A 25,866-nucleotide genomic window follows, 5' to 3' on the forward strand; every position below is an offset into this window, starting at 1 on the left:
TGAAACTTTTGTTCAACTTTTGTTCAATATGGAAAATAGGCATGTAATTAGCATTCAATATTTATTGATAAAGAGTTTACCATCACTATTTAGTATCCCTTGGTATACTTATCTGGATATTTCTTTGTAGATTCCACTTTGTTACTTCATCTTGCTAACATAATTTTTTTAATTTTTACTGAGATCAATGTGAATTACAAATCTTTCTTAAATTATACTTTAGGTACATAGTGACAGTGAATTAGGGCAATTCCCACCACCAGTGATAACCTCCCTCTGCCACTTATCCCAGCATGTATGCCATATCTCCACCGTTAGCCCTCTGGACTGCTAGTGTATCAGGTCCTTAGTGTATAGACTGTTGTGATTTGGGTCTCTTGACTATTGTCATTAACTTTGAGTTGGATATTTAAGTCTGACCATTTTTTATTTCCACTCAATGCTCATGAGACTTCTATGCACCTGGTACCATCTACTTTTTTTTCCTTTTCTCAGTTTTTAGGACGACATAGAAATATGATTCATGTTATGTTGTTCTAATTTTTAAAAAAGAAGGCATGAGCCCCTGTCTAGAAGCTATAAATGTGAATTTAAAAAAGGGGGGGGCTGGTATGGAGAGGTTTTTTTTTTTTTTTTTTTTTTTTTTTTGGTATAGGCACATCATTTTAGGGAAATTTGAAATTCCCTTGGCCTAAAAGATATAGGATGTTGAATTCCAAAGTCTTTCTTTATGGTGTCAGAAAATGTTCTGCTCAGTTCTGGTTGTCAAAGTCAGTCCACTATAATTGGAGATCTTGGTTTTTGCACAGATCTTTGGACAAAGTCTAGAATAGAGTCTTTATGGTTCCAGAAGTTCTGCTCAGTCACAGTTGTTGTAGTCAGTCTTCTGTTTTTAGTGATCTTGGTTTTTGCACAGATCAAGGGACAAATTATCTTCTGATATTATCTCACTATTAGCTGATGAGGTAGGGCAATCTGCCCTTATATCAAGTTGTTGCTGTTTCCTTGTAGATAGGATGTCATATATATATTTTTAAGTCTTGGGATATAACTACTGGATAGTATGTATTTTGTTATTTTTGGTCATTTTTGCTATATTTAAAAATATTTTTGTTCATATTTTGTTCTTTTTCGTCATTTTTGTTATATTTTAAATGTTGTTACTGCTGTTTATTATTTTTATTTTAGAAGTTTATTTATTATTTTTGTTATTACTACTTAATATTTTTTGTTATTGCTGTTTCTATGGGTTTTTTTGTTTCTTTGTTTGTTTTTGCTCTTCGGCCACACTAAATGGCGCTCATGGGTTACTTCAGGCTGTGAGCTCAGAAATTGTCCCTGGCTTGGGTGACTTTATGGGATGCCAGGGGATTGAACCGTGGTCCATCCTAGGCTAGCACATGCAAGTCAGATGCCTTATGCCCTGCGCCACCTCTCTGGCCCCGTTATTGCTATTTTTAAGGTTATCAAGTTAAAGATATTTTATTTCAATGAGTTCTTTGCATGACAAATTATACGTTTTATTTTATTTAAGGTTTTCCTAAGAAACATAACATTTCTCATGAGTTTTAAAAAATATTTTAGTCTTCTACTTTACTTTTTCTTTTTAAAAGTTTTTAAGAATTTCCTACCTAAAAAATTCTATAGAATGATCCACTTCATGTTTTCTAAATGCCATCACTTTTCTTGAAGTCTAGCATATAGTCTAAAAATAAAAAGAACAAATGGATGCAAATGGTTCTTAAATATATGGAGTAACTATTTATCTTTAATATATGTCCAAATGTTAATATTTCCTAAAAATAATAGATATTAATTTCACATTAGAAATCTTAGCTGAGAGAAATTTGCCATAGTATCTTTCCATCACACAAAATAGTATAATTATATAGAATCCACATAGATTCTCAATTAGGTATTTCAGATTTTACGATCTTAAAATGTAATATTTTTCTATTTATTAACACTTAAAATTATTTAGCTATAATTAGTAGTATCATTATTTATGTTTGGGTTATACCTAGTCATGCTCAGGGTTTACTTCTGCTCACCACTCAGGAATCATTCTTAACAGGGCCTGCAGGACCATATGTGGTGCTGGGGATTAAATAATACAGACTTCCTAATCAGTCACTACTATTGACATAAAAAGACTTACCCAAGTAATTATATTTAAATAAATTTACAAATCATTCTGGTTTATATTTGTTTTAATTATACTATGTGCTCTCTTTTATCATTATAAAACAGAATAAGCAATCACATTACATTATCTATGTTATAACTTCTAGTCATTATTGCTTGTCTCAATTATGACTGAACTAAATTTTTAAACAGGAAAAATTAAAGCTGTTATTTTGATCCTTTGAAACACCTATGTCAAGACTTTAACAGAAACTAATGTTATTTAAAAGTCAGCTAAAAGTATTGTAGTTCAAGAGTCTGGAGCCCATAAGCAGGAGTCCTAGATTTAATCCCCAAAACCTCATAATCTCCTGCATGCCTCTCTACTGTTCGGTATGACCAAACACCCCATTACAAGAAAAAGAAAGCAATTTTGGTAAATATTAATTAGCCATAAGAAAAATAAGAGGAAATAAAGGCTCCCCTTTTTTCTTTATCTCTTTTTCTTTGTTCTTTCTTTTAATTTATATTTATAGCTTCTCGATAGGGGCTCCCACCTGCTTTCTTTCTTTTTTTTTAAATATAATCATAGAACATAAACCATCTTGTTCTGCCTCTTATTTTTTTGTCTTCCTACAAACTGAGAAAAGGAAAAATAAGTGGATGGTACCAGGGGCAAAGAAGTCTCATGAGCATTGAGTGGAAATAAAAATTAAGAATAAGACCTAAATACCCAACCCAAAGTAAACAATGGAATCAAATTACAACAAGCTATACACTAAAGGGAACTGTTACACTAGCTGTCCAGGGGGCGATGTGTGGAGGTCTTGGATGCCTGCTGGGAACAGTGGCATGGGAAGGTCAACAATGGTGGTGGGAATTGTCTTAATTCACTATCACTATGTACCTTAAATAAAACTATGAAAGACTTGTAATATACATTGGTCTCAATAAAAACTCTAAAAAATTTTTTTTACAAAAGACTGTTTTAAGTTATATATATACATACATATATATATATTTTTTGTTTGTTTGTTTTGGGGCCACACCTGGTGATGCTCAGGGGTTACTCCTGGCTATGCACTCAGAAATCGCTCCTGACTTGGGGGACCTTATGGGATGCCGGGGGATGGAACCATGGTCCCTCCCAAGGCAGATGCCTCTTACAGCTTGCGCCACTGCTCAGCTCCCCACCCTCCCCCAAGTTATATCTTTTGTTTTGTTTTGTTTTGTTTTGGTTTGGTTTTTGGGTCACACCCAGCAGCGCTCAGGGGTTACTACTCCTGGCTCTATGCTCAGAAATTGCGCCTGGCAGGCACGGAAGACCAAATGGGATGCCAATTTGAATCACTGTCCTTCTGCATGTAAGGCAAACGCTCTACCTCCATGCTATCTCTCCTGCCCAAGTTATATCTTTTTAATATTAAATCTTATTAAACTTTTCACTGGGTGGGCCTTTTTGTAACATCACTCATCTACTTCACATAAAGTAAATAAATAAAACATTTTTTTACTGTAAGGGAATTTGTACTAATACAATGTTAGTTTAATTTTCTGGGAAAACATTTCATTTTCTACGCACTATAAACAAATCTGTAAAAACCAACTAAATAATAGTTGGCACATAATTATTGACTATTTGCAAAGACCCAAGGGCTGCAGAGATCCATGTTGCAGAGGCTCAAGGCTGCCAGGGTCAGGTACTACAAGGTTTTCAGGGGTTTGTGGGGCTTAGCTGCCGGATGGGGCCAAGTTCCAGGGAATCCAACATGTAGTGGACAAAGATTGAGAGAGAGGGAAGAAAAACCAAGTATCTTTTTTATTTCACAGTTATTTACATAGCTGTTTAGAGTCTGAGGCATGCCACTGTCACCTGAGGGTTTTTGATAGGGGAGGGATTCACCATCCAGACGTGGCCAGGGAAGGCCTGGGTTCAAAGAAAAAAGAGAAAGAAACAGATACAATGCAGGCAGCATCTCTGGCCCCCATTGACCGGCAGGTGCTACTCTGGTCACTATCCTAGCTGCTCCCCGCCAGCTGTCCAAGTTTTTCCTTTTATACAGGCATGACAAGGTGGCCCAGGGTGTGTGTCTAGGTTCAACTGTCATTCATTGGGATTATCCAAGGGGTGTGTCCAAGTCCAACTGTCATTGCCATATCAACAATTATCTACATTCATCAAAGTGCTCAATTACAAACATATTTATAATAATGGTGCTTTAATAGTGATAATAAACAAACAAAACCAGCATAGTACTGAAATAAAGACATACCCTCATAATAGAGTTGAATATGAAAATAAAAGTGTCTACCCTGCAGCTCATTTGTATCAGGAGAATGATTTATACCCATCCATATTCTGTGAAACCCTGGGAAAATTAGGGGTATTTCACAGGATGGTAGTTTTTGGTACAAGTGTAACATCAGGAAACAAAACTTTGGCTGTTTAGAGGTGATAGCTGAATAGAAAGAATGGGTTCACATTGGGTGTTTCACTAGCTTCCTTTGGAAAACAAATTCTCTTTTTACACCCCCCTTAAAAAAAAAAAGAACCTTACTTTCCTTATCTCTAAGGTAGCCATACTTAAATTGTTTGTCTTCCAATTTAATCCATACCTTTTCTGCTCCATATTTTTCTTGTGAATTGCCAGTTTATATTTCTCACATATTTAAAAGGCCATTTAGTGCATATATTGATTGTTTTATGCATAAAACTTTGTCTTTCCTTTATTTTCTATTTAAAGTAGTATTCAATCATCTCATTTAGGATGAGTTAAACATTAGACCAGAGGTGACATAGACCTAAGAAAGGAGGTCCTGGACTATTTTTGGTGGTGCTAGGTTGCAGTAATTTTGTACAACAATACCATAAACATTAACAACATTGCAGATTTATTATCTAAACATTAAAAATTATTTTATGTGGGCCCAGAGAGATAGCACAGCGGCGTTTGCCTTGCAAGCAGCCGATCCAGGACCTAAGGTGGTTGGTTCGAATCCCGGTGTCCCATATGGTCCCCCGTGCCTGCCAGGAGCTATTTCTGAGCAGACAGCCAGGAGTAACCCCTGAGCAATGCTGGGTGTGGCCCAAAAACCAAAAAAAATTATTTTATGTGTGGTTGTTCAGATATTTACTCTATAATGTGATAATTTTTTATCTAAATTCTGTCACAAATTCTTAAGGATTAAGTATAAAATTATCCAGCACATAGTATTGGTTTTATTACTTAATAATATTCTTTTTAATATTTTTTAATAATTATTCTTTCTTAATATTCATTCATCTCATCAATATTTATACTATTTAATTACATTTTCCCAGAACTTTTATCTCATTTAATTTCAGATAATTCTCTCTTCTTGGAAATACCTGAATTACCTTTCTAGATCTGCTGCTTCATATGATATATTGGTATATGATATATTGGTGACTTTTAAGCCAGCATGAATTACAATTCTGGGTTCTAGAAATTCAATATGTCAGCTAGGCCACACTCCTTCTGAAACTGGGGAAGAAAAATCTCTGCTTACATCTTCCTAGATTCTAAAGTTGCTGGTTAACTTCTTTCTCTTATACCTAGAACACTTTAGTCTCTGCTTCCATATGTGTGCTAGTATTCCTGTATCTACACATTTTTTATTATAAAAATACTCATATTGGGTTAAGGTCCTATTCTAGTTGACTTCGTAACTTTATCTTAAATGGGTTTATTTTCAGATAAGTTTATAGGATTGAAGAGATAGTATAGTGGTTAAGGTGCTTGTATTGCATACAGCCAACTACACCATATGTTGTCCTCTAAGCACTACCAGAAATGATCTTTGAGCACAGAGCCAGGACTAATTCCCTGAACCCTTTTATGTATGACCCAAAAATAAAGGCAAGAAGATACTGATGGTTAGAACTTTAACATAACTTTAGGAGATAAAAATGAATCCATAGCCATATATAACAAATGTTAATTGCTCTATTTATTCATAGCCTCCAAAGTATATACTTTTCTTCTAATACATTATCTTATAGTTAATTAAATTTGGATTTATTTATCTGGGTTTAATAGAGTTTCCCATTTTACTTCGTTTGATCCAATACCAATGATTTCTTCTAACTTTACTATAACATCTTTTAGGACTTTTCTCTCTTTCCAGTTTAAGTATTAGTTTTAGCTAGATATGTGTTTGCCATATACACCTTTTCATTTATTCAGTAGATATTTCTTGGATGACATATGCATCAGACACTGTTCAATTCTTTTAATCTTCCTTATCCTTAAAAATGACATGTTTGCCCTTTATCCATGATGCTTTTAGGTGGTTCCTGCTTTTTTTCTTAGGCATTCTTTCTGTCTTCTACTTTCTAGAATATATTCCATTTTTTTTTTCAATATCTATTTTAGAACCCACTTATGTTCACTTACTCTTCTCGTAGTTTCAGTTTTGGTGAATCAGTCTTTTCAGACATCTTACATAGCATCTCTCAATCCTAGTATCATACACAAACAATTTGTATCAGTCCAAACAACATCAGAAAAATGACTTAATAGAAGAAACTTTAGATAAACCTTAGTATATATATTTGTTAGAAACATTTAATTATTATTTTCAACATAAACTTCTCGTGTGTCTTTTGATTATGTTTTTTTTGGCATGTGATTTTGTCCAACATAAAGATTTGATAAATACTAAAGAAAATTATAAAAATGGGTATAAATGAATAAATGGATTTGCTAAGTATAAAAATATTTAACTTAGTGAACATAATGCACTTTTAAAATGATTTAATTCACATTACTTTTTTCACTAACCACCAAATATACCTTCTTGATATATTTATTCTGCTTTGTTATTTATAAACCAGCATCTATTGGTAACACTCTGTGACTTTCGAAATAACTATTATACAACAATTTTTTACTTCCTAAAATGTCAAGACAGTATAATCCAGAATGTTGAATCTTAATTTGAAAAGTGGTATTTATATTTGTTTTGCTGAATTTCCAAATGGCTGTGGAATTGGATCAGGATAAAGGCATTTTCAGTTCATCACAGTATTGCCAGACATTAATGGCACCTTGTTTTATGTGTGTCTGTGGCTTTTGCATCACCGGTGTGGTTTGCTCCACCTCTCCTCTAGGGACCTACATAGAGGCTCCAGGAGATGTAGACACAAGAGACCTCTGGTTTTATCTTTACACGAGGGAAAAGATGGCTAAGAATGAAAATAGGAAGCAATAATTGAGATGAAGTACCTATAATTCTTTAAGTTCATCTTGGCCAGTAGCTGAGAGGAGTCCATTGCCAACTTTTAGCAATGAGCCAGGAATGGCAATATTATTTAGTTTAGGAATAAAGTTTCAGAAGAAAACAATTTGGATTTTAGTTCCTTCATGTAAGAACTAAAACTAATCTTATAAATTATGATATTAAGGAGAGGAAATAGGAAATGATAAGACTTGAGTATCAGGACTTCTTTGATTTCCCTGATATCCAGCCAATGTGAAGAGCCGGGAAGTTGATATTTACAAACATAAGGAAAATAAATGGACTTATATTTTTAAATAATAGTTTAATCTTATGTTAAATAGTTTGTTACCTGCTCTGAAAACGATTTGGTAGGGAGTTACATAAGTAAGGGTAAAATCCATTTTATGTTCTTTGATAAACTCATATTCTAAATTTGTGGTGGCATTGGGCCACAACAGGCGGTGCTCAGGGATTACTCCTCACTCTACTCTCAGAAATTCTTCCTGATTTGTTCAGGATACAATATGGGATAGTGGGGATAGAACCAGGGTCTGTACAGGGTTGGCTGCATGCAAGGCAAACTCCCTACAGCTGTGCTATTGCTCTGACTACAGAGTAAACCTAAATTAAGTTTAGATCAGGAAAATAAAGGGTTAATACCTAAATTTGCTTATGTGAATAAATTTAGAAAAGGAACTTTAGAGTACAAATTCTACCATTCTAACATCCCTTCTAGACAGTAGCTTTAAGGAAATGATGTAGAAAAAGACATACCTTACCTCTTCAAATTCTCTCTAGACTGCCTTCAAAACATTCTAGAATGTTTGGCAATAACATGAGTGGGGTTGGTGCCCCATTGAATATTTTGAAATGTGTTTAGTTGACTATAAAAGCAATTCCAATATCAAGGCAAGAGCAGTGACCCAAGAATAAGGAACAAATGAAAAGGAATAAACTAGCTATAACTTGTGGATTTACACTGGAGGCTTTGATATCTTTCTGTATCAAGAAAGATAAGAAAAGAAAGCAAACTACAGTTGCAAAGACGTTAGAAGATACAGTGTTAAATTGACTAAAAACATGTCTTGTTACATAAATTTTAATTTTATATCCATTTGTGTATTTCAGAACTGAATCTTCTAAGTCATACAAAAATCAGTTTTGGTTTCTAAATATAAATAACAATGTATTATTTTAAAGATATATTTCCTGGATAATATTTAATTAATATTGGATATTCTCATATAGTACTGGATATTTTACTTGATATATTTCTTCTTTTCTTAAAGCAAAGTTTTCTTTTTGATTTTTTTTTTTGGTTTTGGAGCTACACTTAGTGGCTCTCAAAGGTTACTCCTGGCTCTGCATTTAGAAATCACTCCTAACAGGTTTGGGGAACATATAGGATGCTGAGGATCCAACCTGGGTCATTTGCTTTGTGTGCAACAAAGCAAATGCCCTACCATTTGTGCTATTGCTCTAGCCCCTATTTTATTTCTTTAATTTAGACACAGTTATTTACATAGGTGTTTACCATGGATATTTAGACATACAATGTTACCACCTCCAATAACACTACCCCTACTATTTCTATGTCCTCATCCATTCACAATTTAAGGCAAATCCACTCTCATCCACCAGCCTAAGTTTTGACACTTAAAGTTTGAGTTTAATTGAGATAGTTGGGTTCGATGCTTACTGTAGTGTTGAATTTAGTGGTTTAGACATAGAGATATAAAATATAGATATATTTTATTCTACACTATAGAGTGACTCAAGGAAAATGACACTTGTTCCAGTTTACCTCAAAACCTTCTTTTCTGCTTCTCACCTCCATTTTAATGCTCTCTCTCTTTCTCTCTCTCTCTACATATATACATATACATATAAATATGTATATATTTGGGTGTGTGCTGGGTTTTGGTGGTGCTCAGGGATTAGTCCTGGCACTGCACTCAGCCATTACTCCTGACAGACTCAAGGGGCATGAGATGCTGTTAATTGAAACAGGGCTGGCAATGTGAGTGGAAAGCACCCTATCTTTCTAGGCCCTATATTTTAAATACTGGTAACATGGGCCACATTTAAACTGTGGGAAAAAAATTTGTTTTTTCTAAATATATAAACCTAATTATGATTATTAAGAATAAGTTTGCTTCCGAAATATTTAAATCTTTTTTTGGTATTATTACAATTAGTTCTTTTTATCTTATGGAGTATTATAGAATGATATCTCTTCTTAAAGCTAATTAACACAAACTAATTGTCAACATTGAGATCAAAAAATATCTATTGAGTTTCTAATACATTCCTGAAACTTCTATAAGTTTTGGGCTTAGTGCACAAACTAGAATAAATTGCACCTGTTCTTATAAATCCATAATTCTGTCATATAGAGGCAAAAATTTAACACAACATTATAATAGGTTCAAAAGTAACTAATATCCCATTAGAAGAAAATGTAACAGGAATTGACTTGTGATATAGTATATATGTATAGTATTTTCATTATATTTAAGGTCAGAGTAGTCTATATAGAAAAAGTGGCATTTGAACTAAGATATGAAGAATATTCAGGATACGGAATGCAGATGTTATATAATAATTAAAGATTGTTACTTAGTTTATTCCCAGAATACATAAAAGTCATACAACTCATTTCAAAAGGTGATAACAGCTTGGTATTTTTATTGCATTACTGTTCTCTTAGGCAATAATATTACCACATAACATTCAACCTCGAAGTGCCATTATCAACTGTATCACTATTTCTAGGTCACTTCCTACCTTCACTTCCTTTTACTGATTAAAACCAATAGGCAGAATCTCAGGGTTTATTTTTATTAGTCTTTCTAGGGGTGAGAAATGATCAGCCCATTGGTATCTAAGAACATAAATTCTTGTGGTCTGGCCCTGGTGCATGACAGGACAGGCACATATGTGTCTTATTGGCTGCCAATTGTTTCATGTCATCTGTGAGTAGTCTGCCTGGCTATGTAGTGTGGCCCTTGCAAGAAAACAACTGTTTCCCACCCCTGATCTATTTACCACTTTAGCTTGTCTTTCTACAACTCAAAATTTGTCCTCCTCTCTCACTTCACCTAGCATGATACCCTCGGCCCATCTAAGTTACAGTGAATTTCAAGATTTTATTTCTTACATTTGATGTTGGGCAGTGGGTTGTATCTAGATCTTGGTTATTGAAAATTGTCTTAAAAATTAACATTTGAGTCCATTCATATTTTGGTATTCTTGATATAGATTGGGAAGATGTTTAGTTCTCTTTCTCATGAACACTCTCATGCCAATGAGAAGTGAAATAGGATACTTGATTCTAAAACAATTGAAAAGTATTCATATGTTTTGGTAGGCAGGCAACATGAGATATATTGCAGATGGGCCTTAGCTTAGTCACTGAGGTTGACTTTTGAGAATAACACTATTATTTGCCACAGAAATAACTATTGAGATTTCTGGTGCATGAAACATAAGACAGTCCCAATTCTCTTTGCATCGTTTTTACAACTCTTCAATGACTTGAAATATGTATTTTGAGAAAAATAAATCCATGTCAAATGAATTAGGCTGAACATTTGTCTTTTAGACAGAATTATAGATGAACATTACATGTGTGTAGTTTTGTTCAGATTTTGGCAACAATATTTTAGTTTTCCTAATGATACATGGAAAGAAATTTAAGTGGTACCTAAAATGAGGGATTTTCCTTTTTATTTTTTCCATTTTAAGAAAAGTAAAAACAGAAGTCTTGCACATAAACTGGAAAGTCCTTGTATAATTATTGAGACAAGATTGAGTTGTGTTTAATTACTGTGTAGAAGAAACTAACCAGAACAGTGGGCAATTTATCAAATCTTTGCTATTTGTATAATTCATTGGACTATGAATTGTCTTTATTTTACTATATAACATTTCAAGATGATTTTTCAAAATAAATTGCAATTATATTGTCTTAGATAATAAGATTGGAATGGAATTTTTAACTCTTCTCAAATAATAATTTAGCATCCGCACTTGTTTAAAAAAGGACACACAGAGTAATAATTTGAATGTGATATAAATTTGGAAATTCAAAGTTAAATTTACTTAAAGTAAAATTTTTGAATGTCAAAAGCATGTAAAACTCCACAGTACTGTTTCTAGTTATTTTTCCACCCCAACCACTTAAAGACTTTGAGGCTGAGGTGGAAAACTTTGTGAAAGCCTCTAACACATCCCTTCATTTATTCCTGATGACTTCATATATGTCTGACTTTTTAAACATTGGGAATCAGTTAATGAAGAGAAAATAAGGCTAAAAACATTCCTGGCATTCACTAAGAAGGCCTTAAAAGATCTGAGTTTTCTATTCCCTTTGTTTCTCTGTTAGAAAGATAAACAGGGCCAGAGAGCAAAAGGAAGGGAGGGCAAGCCCTAAAAGGATTTCTGGAACAAATTTTAGCAGCTGGGTTAAGCTGTGCACTGGGAAGGACCCCATCTTGTGGTTTGATCTAGAGCAGGGGTCTCAAACTCAAGGCCCGTGGGCCGTTTGTGGCCCTCCGTACATTTTGTGGCCCACGGCCAGCCTTCAAATATCGCAGTATTCGCTTACCGAATAATCGCAATAAAAATCGCATTAGTAAGAAAAAATTGCATTAAACATTCGCATACCCCGAGCAGTTCCGTTCGGGGTATGCAAATGTTTAATGCGATTTTTTGCGATTTTTTTTCTTACTAATGTGATTTTTTATTGTGAATATTCGGTAAGCGAAATCCCTTATGCTGCTCTGCCTCACCCGACTTTGCCTCCTGCGGCCCCCAGGTAAATTGAGTTTGAGACCCCTGATCTAGAGGGACATGTGGGCTGCTCTATGAGGGCAGCAACTCACAGTGCCATGTTTCTGATACTCCAAAGACTTTTATAGTCAGAGAAACTTTCAGTAACATTAACATAGAAATTCACAATCCCAGAAGGGACTGAGACTAGCTGGGCTAGAAAGACTTGTTATAAATTTTTAAAAAGTTTTCCGAAGTACTTATTACTGTAACTGATACAATTTTCTTATTTCTGGAATTCTAGATGTCAGTGACACACTTGTCAACTCTATCAAGTTACCCATTTACTTTTCATTCAAAAGGTTCCAAATGTACATCTTTTCTAGAAGTTTAGGAAAAGAAAATTGAAAGCATTATATATATATATATATATATATATATATATATATATATATATATATATATATATATATAAAATTGTTGTTTGTTTTGGGACCACACCCAGTGGTGCTCAAGGCTTACTCTTGGCTTTGCTCTCAGGGATCATTACTAGTGGTCTTGGGAAATTCTATGGACTGTTTGGGATATAACCCAAGTCTGCCATGCACAAAGCAAGTACATTATCCAGTGATATCTCTCTGCCCACCCCTCCTGTATAACTTTTTAAAGTAATTATATCAACAAATTAGTGTATACCTTAATTTGCTTATTCATAGTTCACCTGTATATACAGTTTAAAAATTTCTAATAGACTAGTTATATGGCATTGATTGTGAAGGTTATTGAGTTCTTTACACCTAGACAATTCACAGTTCATGTGTTAAAGTAATATGAACAAAACTTATTTCAATTAAGAGACATGATATTTATAACTTTAAGTAAGAACTTTCATTATTGATTCAAGGAAAAGATTAAGTTAAAAATTTAAATTACAGAATATTCAACACAGATTTCCGCATTTTCTGTCATATAATTAAAATTTTTAGTTTATTATAGTTTAGGAAATTACAATAGTATTAACATTTCTGATGTTTATATAGAAATTATTACATATCATCACTACCTAAATACCCCCAAATCTCCAACAATTCCCCTATCCCCTTCCAGTCCCCCTGCTTGGTTGGTTCTGTAATCCAATACCAATGGTTTGTCATTGTTAAAGACTTCTTTTACTGTATCTCTTTATATTCTATGGATGAGTGAGATTATTTGGGAATTGTCCTTCTTCTGATTTATTTTGCTCAGTAGAAATTCTCCATTTTCATCCAAGTTGAAGTAAATGACAAGATTCCATTTTTATTGCAGTTTGCCTCATATACAACCAACTCAAGTTCAATCCCTGACATCCCATATAATTCCAAAGCATCACCAGGAATGCTTTATAAATGTAGAGCCAGGAGTAACACCTAAGCATTGCTGGGTGTGACCCCAAAACAAGCAAACAAAAGTAAATATGAAGAGACACCAATAATTTAATACAGAAATAAAATCACATCTTTTCTTGGCAGAGTAAGTTTTCAAACATAGTCAATTCAATGCAGGACTTTTTGCACATGTATGTACTAAATTTGCACTAAAGGAATGTAGACCTAGGGTGTGGGGCTAGAGTTGTCAAGAAACGGTTTTGGTGACTGAGTTTCTAGCTATTAAAAACAGATGATGGACTTGGTTTCCCATCTAGTGAATTATTACAACTAAGTTTAAATCTAGATAAATTTAAGTAGTAGTATTCCTCAGAAGAAGTGTGCTGGGCTCATAAATGTAGATAAAATTTTTGAGCAGGGGCTGGAGAGATAACATGGAGGTAAGGCATTTGCCTTGCATGTAGAAGGTCGTTGGTTCTAATCCTGGCATCCCATATGGTCTCTTGAGCCTGCTAGGAGCGATTTCTGAGCTGAGAGCCAGGAATAACCCCTGAGCACTGCCGGGTATGACTCAAAAACAAAAAAAAACAAAAAAAATTTTTTGAGCAGATAAATCTATGTAGATATGAGAAATAGAAAAATTAACTGTGAAAATAAAATGTGGTCAAATAAAATACATCTTTCTAAACTATCATTATGAGGCTATTTGTGGTATTGACTTCATAATGCATTGGTTTAATTTGCTTGAACATTTGGTAAGGATAAAAGAACTCTGTAACTTAGAAGGAATATTTTAGAAGTTACAGCATGGTGGGAGATTATAGAAAACAGCAACTCTACCAGGCACTTACCACTTTTCTTCAAATTTAAGAAATTTAAAAAAACATAAAGAACAAATATATAGATGTTATAATATTGTGGGTTTCAATTTCTTGTGAGATTTTTATTTTAAAAAGTTATTTGCTCATGTATTTTCAGACCAGTGTTTTACTTCAATTTCCAGGTTAAGTTTAAGTTTAATGTCATATTTCATTAATTTCATTATTTAGATCATAAAGTTAAAAGAAAAATAGTGAGATTTCTCAGTCTTTTATATTAAAATTAACATTATTTTAATATTATTATTCAAAAAATAAGTCATGAAAATTCCACTGCAAATTATAATTGTGCATTTTATTTTTGTTCAAGTAAATAGCTTTATTAAAAAATCCATCATGGGCCCAGAGAGATAGCACAGCGGCGTTTGCCTTGCAAGCAGCCGATCCAGGACCAAAGGTGGTTGGTTCGAACCCCGGTGTCCCATATGGTCCCCCGTGCCTGCCAGGAGCTATTTCTGAGCAGACAGCCAGGAGTCACCCCTGAGCACCACCAGGTGTGGCCCAAAAACCAAAAACCAAAACCAAAACAAAAACAAACACAAAAAAAAACACAAAAATTCATCATGACCAATTTAATCACAAGGCACACACTCGCATAAATAAAACTGAAAACCACAAGGCCCCCAAATATTTCTGCCCTGTGCTCTTTTGTATGTGTCTTTCATTCAGATATGAAAAATGGGAGTTCACTGAGGGTTTGCACTCTCTGTGTTGTGCACAGATGATAGTGTTGGGGAAGAGAAGGGAACACACTTTTATTTTCACCTCCTTGCTATTTTAAAGCATCTATACTTTCTACTTTGTCTTAAACTTAATTACAAACTCTTAGGAGACAAAAAACAGTCAGGACACAGTAAAAACTAACTTTTAAAAATAGTCATGATGCAGTACAAAGCTAACTTTTAATATTTTTATTTAAAGAAAGTAATATAGTAATATAGCCAAATGTTGTGCCTTGTAATGAGGTCAGGTTATTTTAAACTTTGGAGAGAAATTGATTTTCATAAAGAGATTGTGTCTCTTTGAATATAACTCTAAAGGAATTTTAGAGCACTGGGATAACTTATCTTGAAATTTTCTTTCCCATTAAACAATGTTAAATAGACAGGATTACATGGTATCTTGTTTGCTTTTCTTAATGAAATTACTTAATTACTTAATGAAATTATTAATGAAATTACCCATGAAATTACTTTATCAATAAATAGAAATGTTTGCAGTGATAAAATTAAGTGTATAAAAGTGAAAGACATTTTGATAAAGGTGAAAGACACTTAAAACTTTATGCTCTTCTTCTGAAGGGCCCAATATGTGGTACGGTATTCTGAAAACAGTAGCTTATTTGCTAAGTATCTGTGACAAAAGATTAACAAAGTACTTCATAAAGTAATGCAAAGAATATTATACTAGAAAAACGTTCTCAATATTGGAAATGGATATTTGAGGTAATTTTTGAAAAAATTCTAAAACAAATTTTTATCTATAGTTCTGAACTTTCACCTAGAGAAGTTCTTCTCCAAGTATAAAGTTCTTTTATAAGCTAATCAAAGTATGTTTAGAAACTTTGTTTTATTTTTGAAATTCATACATTCAAGATTAGTGCAATAAGTTAGTAAATAAAAGTGTAGATTCATTCAACCATTGAAATATAGATAAAAATTCATTCATCCATTGAAAAATATTTGTTGAAACTTGGCTCTGTGCAAATCACGTTGAAGATTTAGAAGCACCTATAGACATGAAACTCTAATTAGTCAAGTGAAGGAGCTAAAATTACTAAACTCAAATGAATCCGTTTATACTAATTTCAATACATATTATGAAGGCAGTTTACTTACGTTCCCTTTCTAGTTATCTTTAGTTCATTTGCAAAGAACGCATGATGGATGAGTGAATATATGATGGATGGATATATGAATGAGTTTCTTTAGAGTGCTTGAGAATATTGATGAAGAATAGGAAGCCCAATTAACATATGGTATTCAGAGAAGAATTTTGGGGGAAAGTTACTGCTTAGACTAGAATTCTTTAGAACTAACAAGATAGTTCACCTTTATAAATATTTCCCAGATTCCAAATTTTCAGAAAGTTACTTACTGACTTTGTTCTCTGTTCTATTGCAGAAGGATATGGTGAAGAAATAGCTTGTACCCAAAATGGAAATATGTACTTAAACAGAGATATTTGGAAACCTGCGCCTTGCCAGATCTGTGTCTGTGACAATGGAGCCATTCTTTGTGACAAAATAGAGTGTATGGAAGCGCTGGGGTGTGCAGATCCCGTAGTACCTCCTGGAGAATGTTGTGCTGTTTGTCCACATTCAAATGGAGGTGGTGGTACCAATTTTGGTAAGAATGCTTAAGGCCAATGTTATTAATCTAATGATGTGTCTTTATAATTGTAGTGATTTTTGCTCTCAGTATTGAACAATCCAAAAGCATAATTAACTACTATTCAGTGATCTTGGGGTTAGTGATTTTATTCACACATTTTAACATTATTGAGGAAAGAGTAATTTCCTCTTATAAAAAAAACAATAATTTTTGGCTGAATTTTAAGTGGTTACGTCTAACCTGACAATTCCTTATGCCACTGAAGATGGTCACATATGACTCTATGTTAGCTTCCTCCAAGATATTTTCTGGTTTGTAACAAAGCCTATAATATTCAAGAGGAGATCTAGAAAACATATTAATCTTATTTCTATCAACATTGTTTTGGGGAAAGGAAAAATTAATGAAATTCAATGTCAAAGCACTGTTATATTTACTCATTAATATAGATTACTCTAAATTTTGGCAAAGAAACTCAAGAATATCCAGTGGATTTACTTACTCAAGAATAATAATAAAATTACTTTTGTTAAAAAGAGTTTGGGGCGTATTTTTAGCATCGACTTAATTTAAGTATTTTGCATTGTTCAGTACATAGAATAGATTTATGTAAGAGAAACACATTAATGTTATTTATCTTATTAATCTCATAAAGTAATATTAAGCATTTAGAATAATAGTAATTTGTTTCTGCTAATATTACAATTACACATATATACTGTTATGTATGTACATTTATATAATTATTTTCAAATAATATTAAGGCTTTATTTTTCCCTAAAATTTCATTGCAAGTAACAAAATATATGTTATTCAGCTCTGTAGTCATGGAACACTAGGTAATAATTTATCAATTCTCCTCTTGGTATCATGCAATAGTAGCAAATGTGCCTTGAACAAATATCTACACTCAAAATTTAATAGGAAGAATTAAATAGGATATAATCAAGAGCTACCTGAATCTACACAATCTGAAAAGTAGTGCCAAAATAAAGTAATAGAAAATCTGTGGATACAATGAATAGTACTTGAAGGCAAGGTGTCAAAAAGAGATATTTATAAATGCGACTTTATAATTTTCTGAAAATACTGGTTGGGAAAATACAATTCAGTCCAAGGTAAAGGTAAAAAATAATAACAAAATTAGAAATGACATTAAGCTGAATATATATATATATATATATAGGATAAGTAAGAAAATATAAGAAAAATATATATAAGAAAATAGGTGGGAGAAATAATACAGTGGGTTGGGGGCTTGTCTTACAAGAGGACAAAATGGATCTGTCTGAAGCACTGCGTGGTCTCTGAGCATTGTCAAGGGAGTTCCCCATCCACAGAGCCATGAGTAAGTCCTGAGTTACTACGAGTGCTCCCTCCAAATTTATACAACAAAAGCAAAAATATAATAGCCATAAGTGATGAAAACAGAAGAGGAAGATGAAAACAAAAGGACATTAACAGACTCAACAAATTTTTTGCGTGATAGGTTTGTTGATAAATTTGAAAACCCATACAAATCAAAAATCTTCTAGGAAAATAGAATTGAATGAAACTAGCTCTGTTTGAAGAAAAACAGCAATTTTTTCCTCAAAAAAACAGAGAAAACTGTAAAGTATGTAAAATCTCAAAAATAGGCAGTTAGTTTCATGTTGTGCAAAACCATAGAATAAAAACAATTATTATGCATTTTAAAGTTTTTAAACAAAACTTTTAAAGGGAAGGCAAGCAGTTGACGTTTTTCTCTGAAGAAATTATACTTCGGGCCTGAATGGTGGCGCTACCTTGCCCGCGCTAGCCTAGGACTGACTGCGGCTCGATCCCCAGCGTCCTATCTGGTCCCCCAAACCAGGAGCCATTTCTGAGCTCATAGCCAGGAGTAACCCCTGAGCGTCACCGGGTGTGGCCCAAAAACCAAAAAAAAAAAAAAAAAAAAAAAAAAAAGAAGAAGAAAAGAAAAGAAAAAGGAAATTATATTTCAATGTAAGAGATGCCAGACTTTACAAACATAAAACCTGTAATGTCAAATGTTTGTTTAAAATTACAAAAGCATACATTAACACATTTAAAAATAGTAATTAAAAAGTAGATAGTAACAAATAAAAACAATTACTTTTTTCTCTCAGAAAGCTACTTGACAAAGATCAATACAAATATATACCTATCTTCTTTATAAATGCATTAAATAATTAATTATTGCATTAAATATTTATAAGATAACATTTATATTTAAGCTTATGTTATTAATTTTAATACTGTATTTTCTATAAATTCAGTGTTAGACTAGAAAAATCTATTATTATGACTACAATTAAAAATTATTAAATATACCCGGAGAGATAGAACAGCGGCGTTTGCCTTGCAAGCAGCCGATCCAGGACCAAAGGTGGTTGGTTTGAATCCCGGCGTCCCATATGATCCCCCGTGCCTGCCAGGAGCTATTTCTGAGTAGACAGCCAGGAGTAACCCCTGAGCACCACCGGGGGTGGCCCAAAAACAAACAAACAAAAATAATAAATAAAAATAAATAAATATTAAATATACCTACAAAATCCACAGAAGATAAAAGTAACGTTATGGTTTGCTTAAATTTGGCTTTTTTTGGGAGACACACACACAGTAGTGTTCAAGTCCTCATGGCTCTCTCCACAAGGATCACTCCTGGAAATGCTCAGAGTACTATATATGATGCTGGAAATAGAATCTAGGTCACATGCTTGCAAGGCAAATGCCCTACCCTCTGTAGTATTACTTTGATTCTAAATTGAAGTTACAAAGAAGAGATAAATACCTGGAATTTCTACACATAAACACTTGTGTACTAAAGGATGGAGAAAAGCACCTTAAAGTTTACTGTAATGTAAAAAGTTGCTACAAGTAACTTTACATGTGTGATAAAGTTTCTAAAGCTAAATTTAACATGAAACAAGTGTGATAAAGTTTCTAAAGCTAAATTTAACAAAAACAAAATTGTTTATGTAAAAAATTTAAAGGAGAACTAATTCAAGTGATCATTTAAAATGTTCCTGACAAGGAAGATGAACAATAGAAAAATAAATAAAATAATGTTCTGTAACAGAAGAGAGAGGGGAAACTGGTCAAGATAGAAGAATTTTACCATGGGACCAGAGTATTAGCACAACAGAGAAGCTCTTGCCTTGCATGAAACTAAACCAGGTTATATTCTTTCCACCTTGAGCCCCACTAGGAGCAATCTCTTAAGGGACAGAAGAAATTGTAAGTAAGTCCTGTAGTCCAAATGTGGTCCAAATAAAAGCAATCCTCCTTCAACAAAGCCCAAAAAGTTTAAGTTTTTACTGTGTAATTATATATATTTATATCTTTAATATATATAGAAAGAACAAAAAGGGAACATATAAGATAATTCATATTTTAAATATTAAATAAATTTTGAATACTCAGTGAAGCAAATAATATTTTTAAAATGTTAAACTTCTCCAAAAGTATGCATGATTTTGTCCAATGGAAATATTGCTCCAAAATAATTTTATATTCTGCCTGATGGTGATAGGGCAATATGTTTATTACATTCTGACTCCAAAACTTTGTATTATTGAAGATAAATACATAAGTGATTATTAATAATTATTTTCCATAATATAATACACATTTTTCTATCTTTGTAGGTAGAGGAAGAAAGGTGAGTTTTATTTTGAATAATTTTAATTTATAGATTTAATACATTTCTTTTTATTATAATGCTAGTCACACAGTGCTACCTATGCTTTAATGTGTTTGGTAGTCTTGTACAGTTAAAACTACTACACAAAAAATTGTGAATACAGTGCTATTATAAATTATAGATGCCTCTTTGTTATTCATAGAGATTTCTTCCAGAAAGTTGTGTCATGGTTATCCTGGTATTCTTTACATTTAGTACATTTAGTATAATGCATCTATATACTTATATGTTTATGCTGTAAACATATTAGAAGTGCAATCAATGTTAAAATGATGTAAAGAAAAATGGAAGAAAAGGTAAGAGGGAGAGAAACCTGAGGAAAGGGCAAGCATTCCTTTCTTTGGTTTAAAAGTATAGATTATTTAAAGGAATGAATTACTGGTGGCTGGGAGGATATAAAGATGGGTTGGGTGGTATTTGCCATACATGTGGCTAACCCAAGTTCAATCCCCAGCACCTCATATGTTTCCCCAAGCCCAGTCAAGAGTGATTCTTGAGTAAGTGCCAGGAGTAAGCCCTGAACCAAATACCCCCTGTTTGTCTTCGAGACAGACATTCTGATTCTCTCACTATCAATCATTGTCATGGTAGTTGTCAGTGAGGTTGTTGCTCTAATTGTACTCATGGCTCTTTCATATCATGGGCTAGTTCTCCTGGTCCTCATCTCTATTGTCTTTGGATATTATTGCCATACTCTTTCATTTTTCTTATGTACTGCAGATGAGTAAGACTATTCTATGTCTATTCCTTTCCCTCTGACTCATCTCACTCATCAGTTATGTTTATTTTCACTAGTTTTCTCAGATATTGAGAGCTATCTGAATGTTATTTTATATTTTATTTAAATTTCTTATTATTTTTTTTAAAATAAACATATTTCTCTCAATTATTTCTAAGATTCTTTCATGAGCTTTAATAAATGAGAGGCAAATGTTTAAGAAATGACATCTAATGTTTCAAAGATAATGTGGCATATGATTTTAGAGTACAAATTCAAGTATATGCAGAGTTTTGGATTTTCTTTTGTATTTTTAGTCTTAGAGTATTTTTTCTATTTTGCTAAGACTTTGCTTTTTGGTGAGTATTTTCTTGTTTTTGTATACACTCTGGGATTGGATAACTATCAAAACTGAGTGAAACAAGCTTGTACATTTCACAAATTGAAATTTTTTTCATATCTTCCAGATGAGTTCTTTTCCTAACTAGTGTCTGCTTAAAATACTCTAAAAATTTGACTTTATCTCCTCTTTTTGTATATCATAAATGTTATTTTATATAGATTAAATTCATGCTCTACATTATATTTTACCAATTGAACTTTTTTTCTACTTCATAGGGACAAAAAGGGGAGCCAGGATTAGTGCCCGTCGTAAGTATTAATAAATTTGTTTTTACATGCTTTAATAAGCATAGCTATATTTATATATTACTACATATATACTTAAAAAGAATTTTATTATTTTATCATTATGTTTTTAGTATCAAACAAGCTTATAAATTAGATTATTTAATTTAGCAGTTATTGGCCAAAAAGATATTACTGCAGGTAGCCTATTTGCCTAGTTTACTGCTGATCTGATTTTCTTTCCTGGCGTTACAAAATGGTTTTCCATGCCCTGCCAGAGCCCCAAATATATTAATTATTCATTGGAAATTTTGTTGCTAATGTTATTTGACTAATGGCTTTTCTAAAACTCTATAGAACTTCATCTAATTATGTTATTTTATTTATATTTTAGGTGACAGGCATTCGTGGTCGTCAGGGGCCCTCTGTAAGTAGTGTCAAAATTCGTAATATAATGAAACTATTTAGAAACTTTAGACATATTAAAAGACAATCAAATATAAAGGAATGAAACTTGATTTCTTGAAACAATTTATCTTGAAATATCTGTGACTTTAAGCAACAATTAACACATAGACTATCACATTCTGAAATTATAAACCATTAATAAAGCATATGTTATCTTAAAGATAAAATTTATTTTTACATAGTTAATTGTAACTTGACCTTACTCATTAAAACTTGGACAATGGCCATTTAACAATGATTATGAGTAGCCTATGATCCGCTTGATGGAACAAATACTTGACTTCAGCTACTGTTAAGTTTGAATCCTATACTGCAATAAAATTGAGAAATTATACAAGAGAATTCATATATCTGGATTACTCTAAGAGGACTAGAATAGATGGAGTATGCATAGGTAAATAGAATAATAAAATGCACATAGAAACACGATTTCCTTAACTTTTAAGGCATTAAATAAGTATAAGTAAAATGGTAATGCATTTACCATATCTATTCTGGTCCTAATTTTATTTTATTTTATTTTTATTTATTTTATTGGTTTTTGGATCACACCCGATGGTCCTCAGGAGGTTTTCTTGGCTCTGTGCTCAGAAATGTGCCCTTGGCAAGCTTTGGGAATCTTAACTTTGAACCATTGTCTCCTGGGTTGGCTGCCTGCAAGGCAAACGTCCTACCTCTGTGCTATCTCTCTGGCCCCATAATTTTCTGTTTTAAACAAAACTATATATTGCTGCTGAGAAAATTCATGGTCTGATTTTGCTAACTCAATTAAAATTTTCTTTTAAATAGAAATAAAAATTTGTGGGCAACTCCCATTTTCTCAGAAAAGAAAGACTAAAAATAGTACTGCTTTGGAAATATAATAATTTCATTGTTTTAAGAGGAAATAAAAAACACTGTTTGGAATTTTAGGTTGGATTTAGATATACAATGGAAATGATACAATATATTAAGTCAAGTAAACTTAACATTTAGAAGTAGTAGAATAACAGGCTTTTCTTTCCATTGTTTTCATCAGTTTGAACAGTGATGAATAGTTTGAGGTATGTACTGTCATACATTCCCTCAGATAAGTTGTAATTTGGGGTTTTCATTCTCAAGATATGATTTGAAAGTTTTATGCCCATAATTTAGTAAAATAGTATTGTCTAGGACTAGACTATAAAAATGTACCTTACAAGTTTCCAATGACTGTTTAATCTCATGTATTCAGTCTATTGGATTCTATGATACCATGATTTAGCATCTAATTCATTAAGTCATTCTTCTAAGTGTCAATGTTCAAAAAGTTTTTCTATGTTCTCAGAGCATTGATGTGCATATATTGAAAGACAGAAAACTTTTCAACTAAGGAAAATTAAGAAGTATGATGTATCCATTTCACAAATTTCTTATATCAAGGAAGTCACTCAAACCAAAAGCATCTGAAGTAAAAAAAATGTTTTTTAGACTTGAACATCTTTCTTCTGTTCTAGGGACCTCCAGGTTCACAAGGACCAAGAGGCGAAAGAGGCCCCAAAGGAAGACCTGTAAGCTGATAGTCAAATTATCTCTCTGAATCTGTCCATGTTCTATGTCAGTAGGTCTATCCTGTCTCCCTCTGATGCAGCAAAGGTCTTATTTCTCCCTCACCTTCGTTAAATGTGATACACAGGGCTTATAGACACTGCTTATCTCTCCTAGTCAGAGAAAATTAGTAATGTGATAATTATTTATTATTTTTAGACCAAAATCCTATTTATCCCTCAAGAGGTTAAATTAAAATAAAGCTGAACCTCAGGGAACCTCTAATGAATCCCTCATGTTGTTTTCAAAAGTTATAAGTCATGAGCAAATAATGCCAAGAATGTTCTGTTGAGATAAAACACTCATGTACTGTGAACTCTGGTTACTACAGGAATCATCAAATTGGATAAAGGAAAAAAAAGAAAGTATTAGAGAATTTTTCTTTCAAGTGGTTGTATTATAATTATTTTCCAAGGAACTATTCATCTTTTCCACTTAGCAGCTTCTACAGATATATCAAAGGAGAAATTCAAAATATCAACAAATTTACTACTAGAGAAAAATAGATATCTTTAGATATAAAAACTACCTCTATAACTTTGAGTTAAAATATGAGGATATTATAATATCTAATTTATGCCTAATGTTTTTCTTCTTATCTATCCACCAGAATACATGCTGTTCACAAGGTCTAGGATTTGGAATTCTATTTTTCATACATAATTCTCAGTATACAGTATTTTTCATATTTCAAATAGTTGGGTTATTTTGCGTATTAATAATTTGTATTTCAGTCAGAAAATTGTGAGTTGTTTAGCTTTCTCTAATAAATAGTTTACTATTTTACTATCTATGGATTCTTAGTTTTCCAAACATACTTCATTTAAATGGAAGAAAAGATAAACTAAGAAGCAACAGATATTCAATATGAAAATGAAAGAATATTAGGTCGTGTTACTAGGAATTTTAGCTGCTGATTCTACGGTACATTTTCCTTCTATGCATTTTACCAAGTATGCCATTATACCTATATATTTTTCCCAAACTGGTGCTGGAGTTTGGATATCATAACCATTCCCTTAAAATGAAATGCCACAATAGTAAGAAAGTTGGGTGTAGCAGTTCAGCTGGGTAGTAAGGCTTGGTCCCAGTGACCTTATGCGTCATTCTTCACTGTTCTTCCCCTGATCCGGAAGCACCCCAGTGTTGAGAGCTTAAGTGCTATTGATAGCTCTCTGGATGCCTGTTCAAGTACTGGAATGATAGGCATATGGATGATCATTTCAGTTGGTGGAGGGTAGGAAGTCATGTAGAAATCATCGCATAACAGTAGAGTTGATCCCAGAATAATCGATAGAATTATTGTCATCAGTGTATCTTCCTTAATTTAATAAAGAAATGGCTTTAGGAATAGTGGTCAGAATTCCAAAATCCCAGAATGTCTGTAGCAAAATAACCAGGGAAAGAACAATATTGAACAATGACAAATCTTTGGCTTTGTATTACAAAACAAGAACTGGGTGAAAATAGGGAGAGAAAACTCATTTAGGCAATATAGGGGTATTGTGGAGGGTCAATCTATTGTTGGGGTGCTGGAACAGTGCATATTACTAGATCCTTTGATACTGCAGCAACCTTTATACTAAACAAAACAAAAAAAGAATTCTAGAATTCATTATTAGGAATCAGAGAAATCTTCATCAGGGTTTCACTTTCTTCCTTTTTCCTCCCTTCTCTGTTTCCTTTTCTCTTCTCCCTTCCTTGCTTTCTTCTCAAATTAGTGTTTTATGTGCTTTATTTATCTTGATTAGGATTGAGACAATGTAAAAAACTAGACCTATCTGTGTCTCTCCTTCTTTAATTTATGAAGTTGCTCTCTATAAAGACTTAGTAAGACAGTTTTATAGCGCTACCATGTATCCAAATAGGATATGGCTTTTCTCTTAATTCTTGAATGCAGTGCTACGCTGGTGTTTAATAACTAATGGAAAAAAATATTGTGGGTAGCTTTTCCTGATATTCCATAATTAATTAAGCATGAAATTTAATCTATATGTGCACATTTCGCATATTTAAAATGTGGATTATATCAGTTACAATCAAATCTAATTTTAAGTTTTTGCCCGAG

The 25,866-nt window shown here is 32.8% G+C and overlaps 1 protein-coding gene across 1 annotated transcript in view; it reads left to right on the forward strand.

Moving 5' to 3' along the window:
• The window catches only part of COL5A2 (collagen type V alpha 2 chain), a gene marked incomplete at its 5' end in the record, with an annotated part of 173,209 nt that overhangs the window by 55,224 nt on the left and 92,119 nt on the right, over window positions 1–25,866 (forward strand). The window contains 5 exons of the mRNA XM_049772928.1: window positions 16,507–16,731; window positions 20,364–20,377; window positions 21,756–21,788; window positions 22,159–22,191; window positions 23,708–23,761. Coding sequence (XP_049628885.1) covers window positions 16,507–16,731; window positions 20,364–20,377; window positions 21,756–21,788; window positions 22,159–22,191; window positions 23,708–23,761 — 359 coding nt within the window. The remainder of the gene's footprint in view (window positions 1–16,506; window positions 16,732–20,363; window positions 20,378–21,755; window positions 21,789–22,158; window positions 22,192–23,707; window positions 23,762–25,866) is intronic.

This window comes from Suncus etruscus, chromosome 5 (genome assembly GCF_024139225.1).
Source record: "Suncus etruscus isolate mSunEtr1 chromosome 5, mSunEtr1.pri.cur, whole genome shotgun sequence".
Taxonomy (NCBI): domain Eukaryota; kingdom Metazoa; phylum Chordata; class Mammalia; order Eulipotyphla; family Soricidae; genus Suncus; species Suncus etruscus.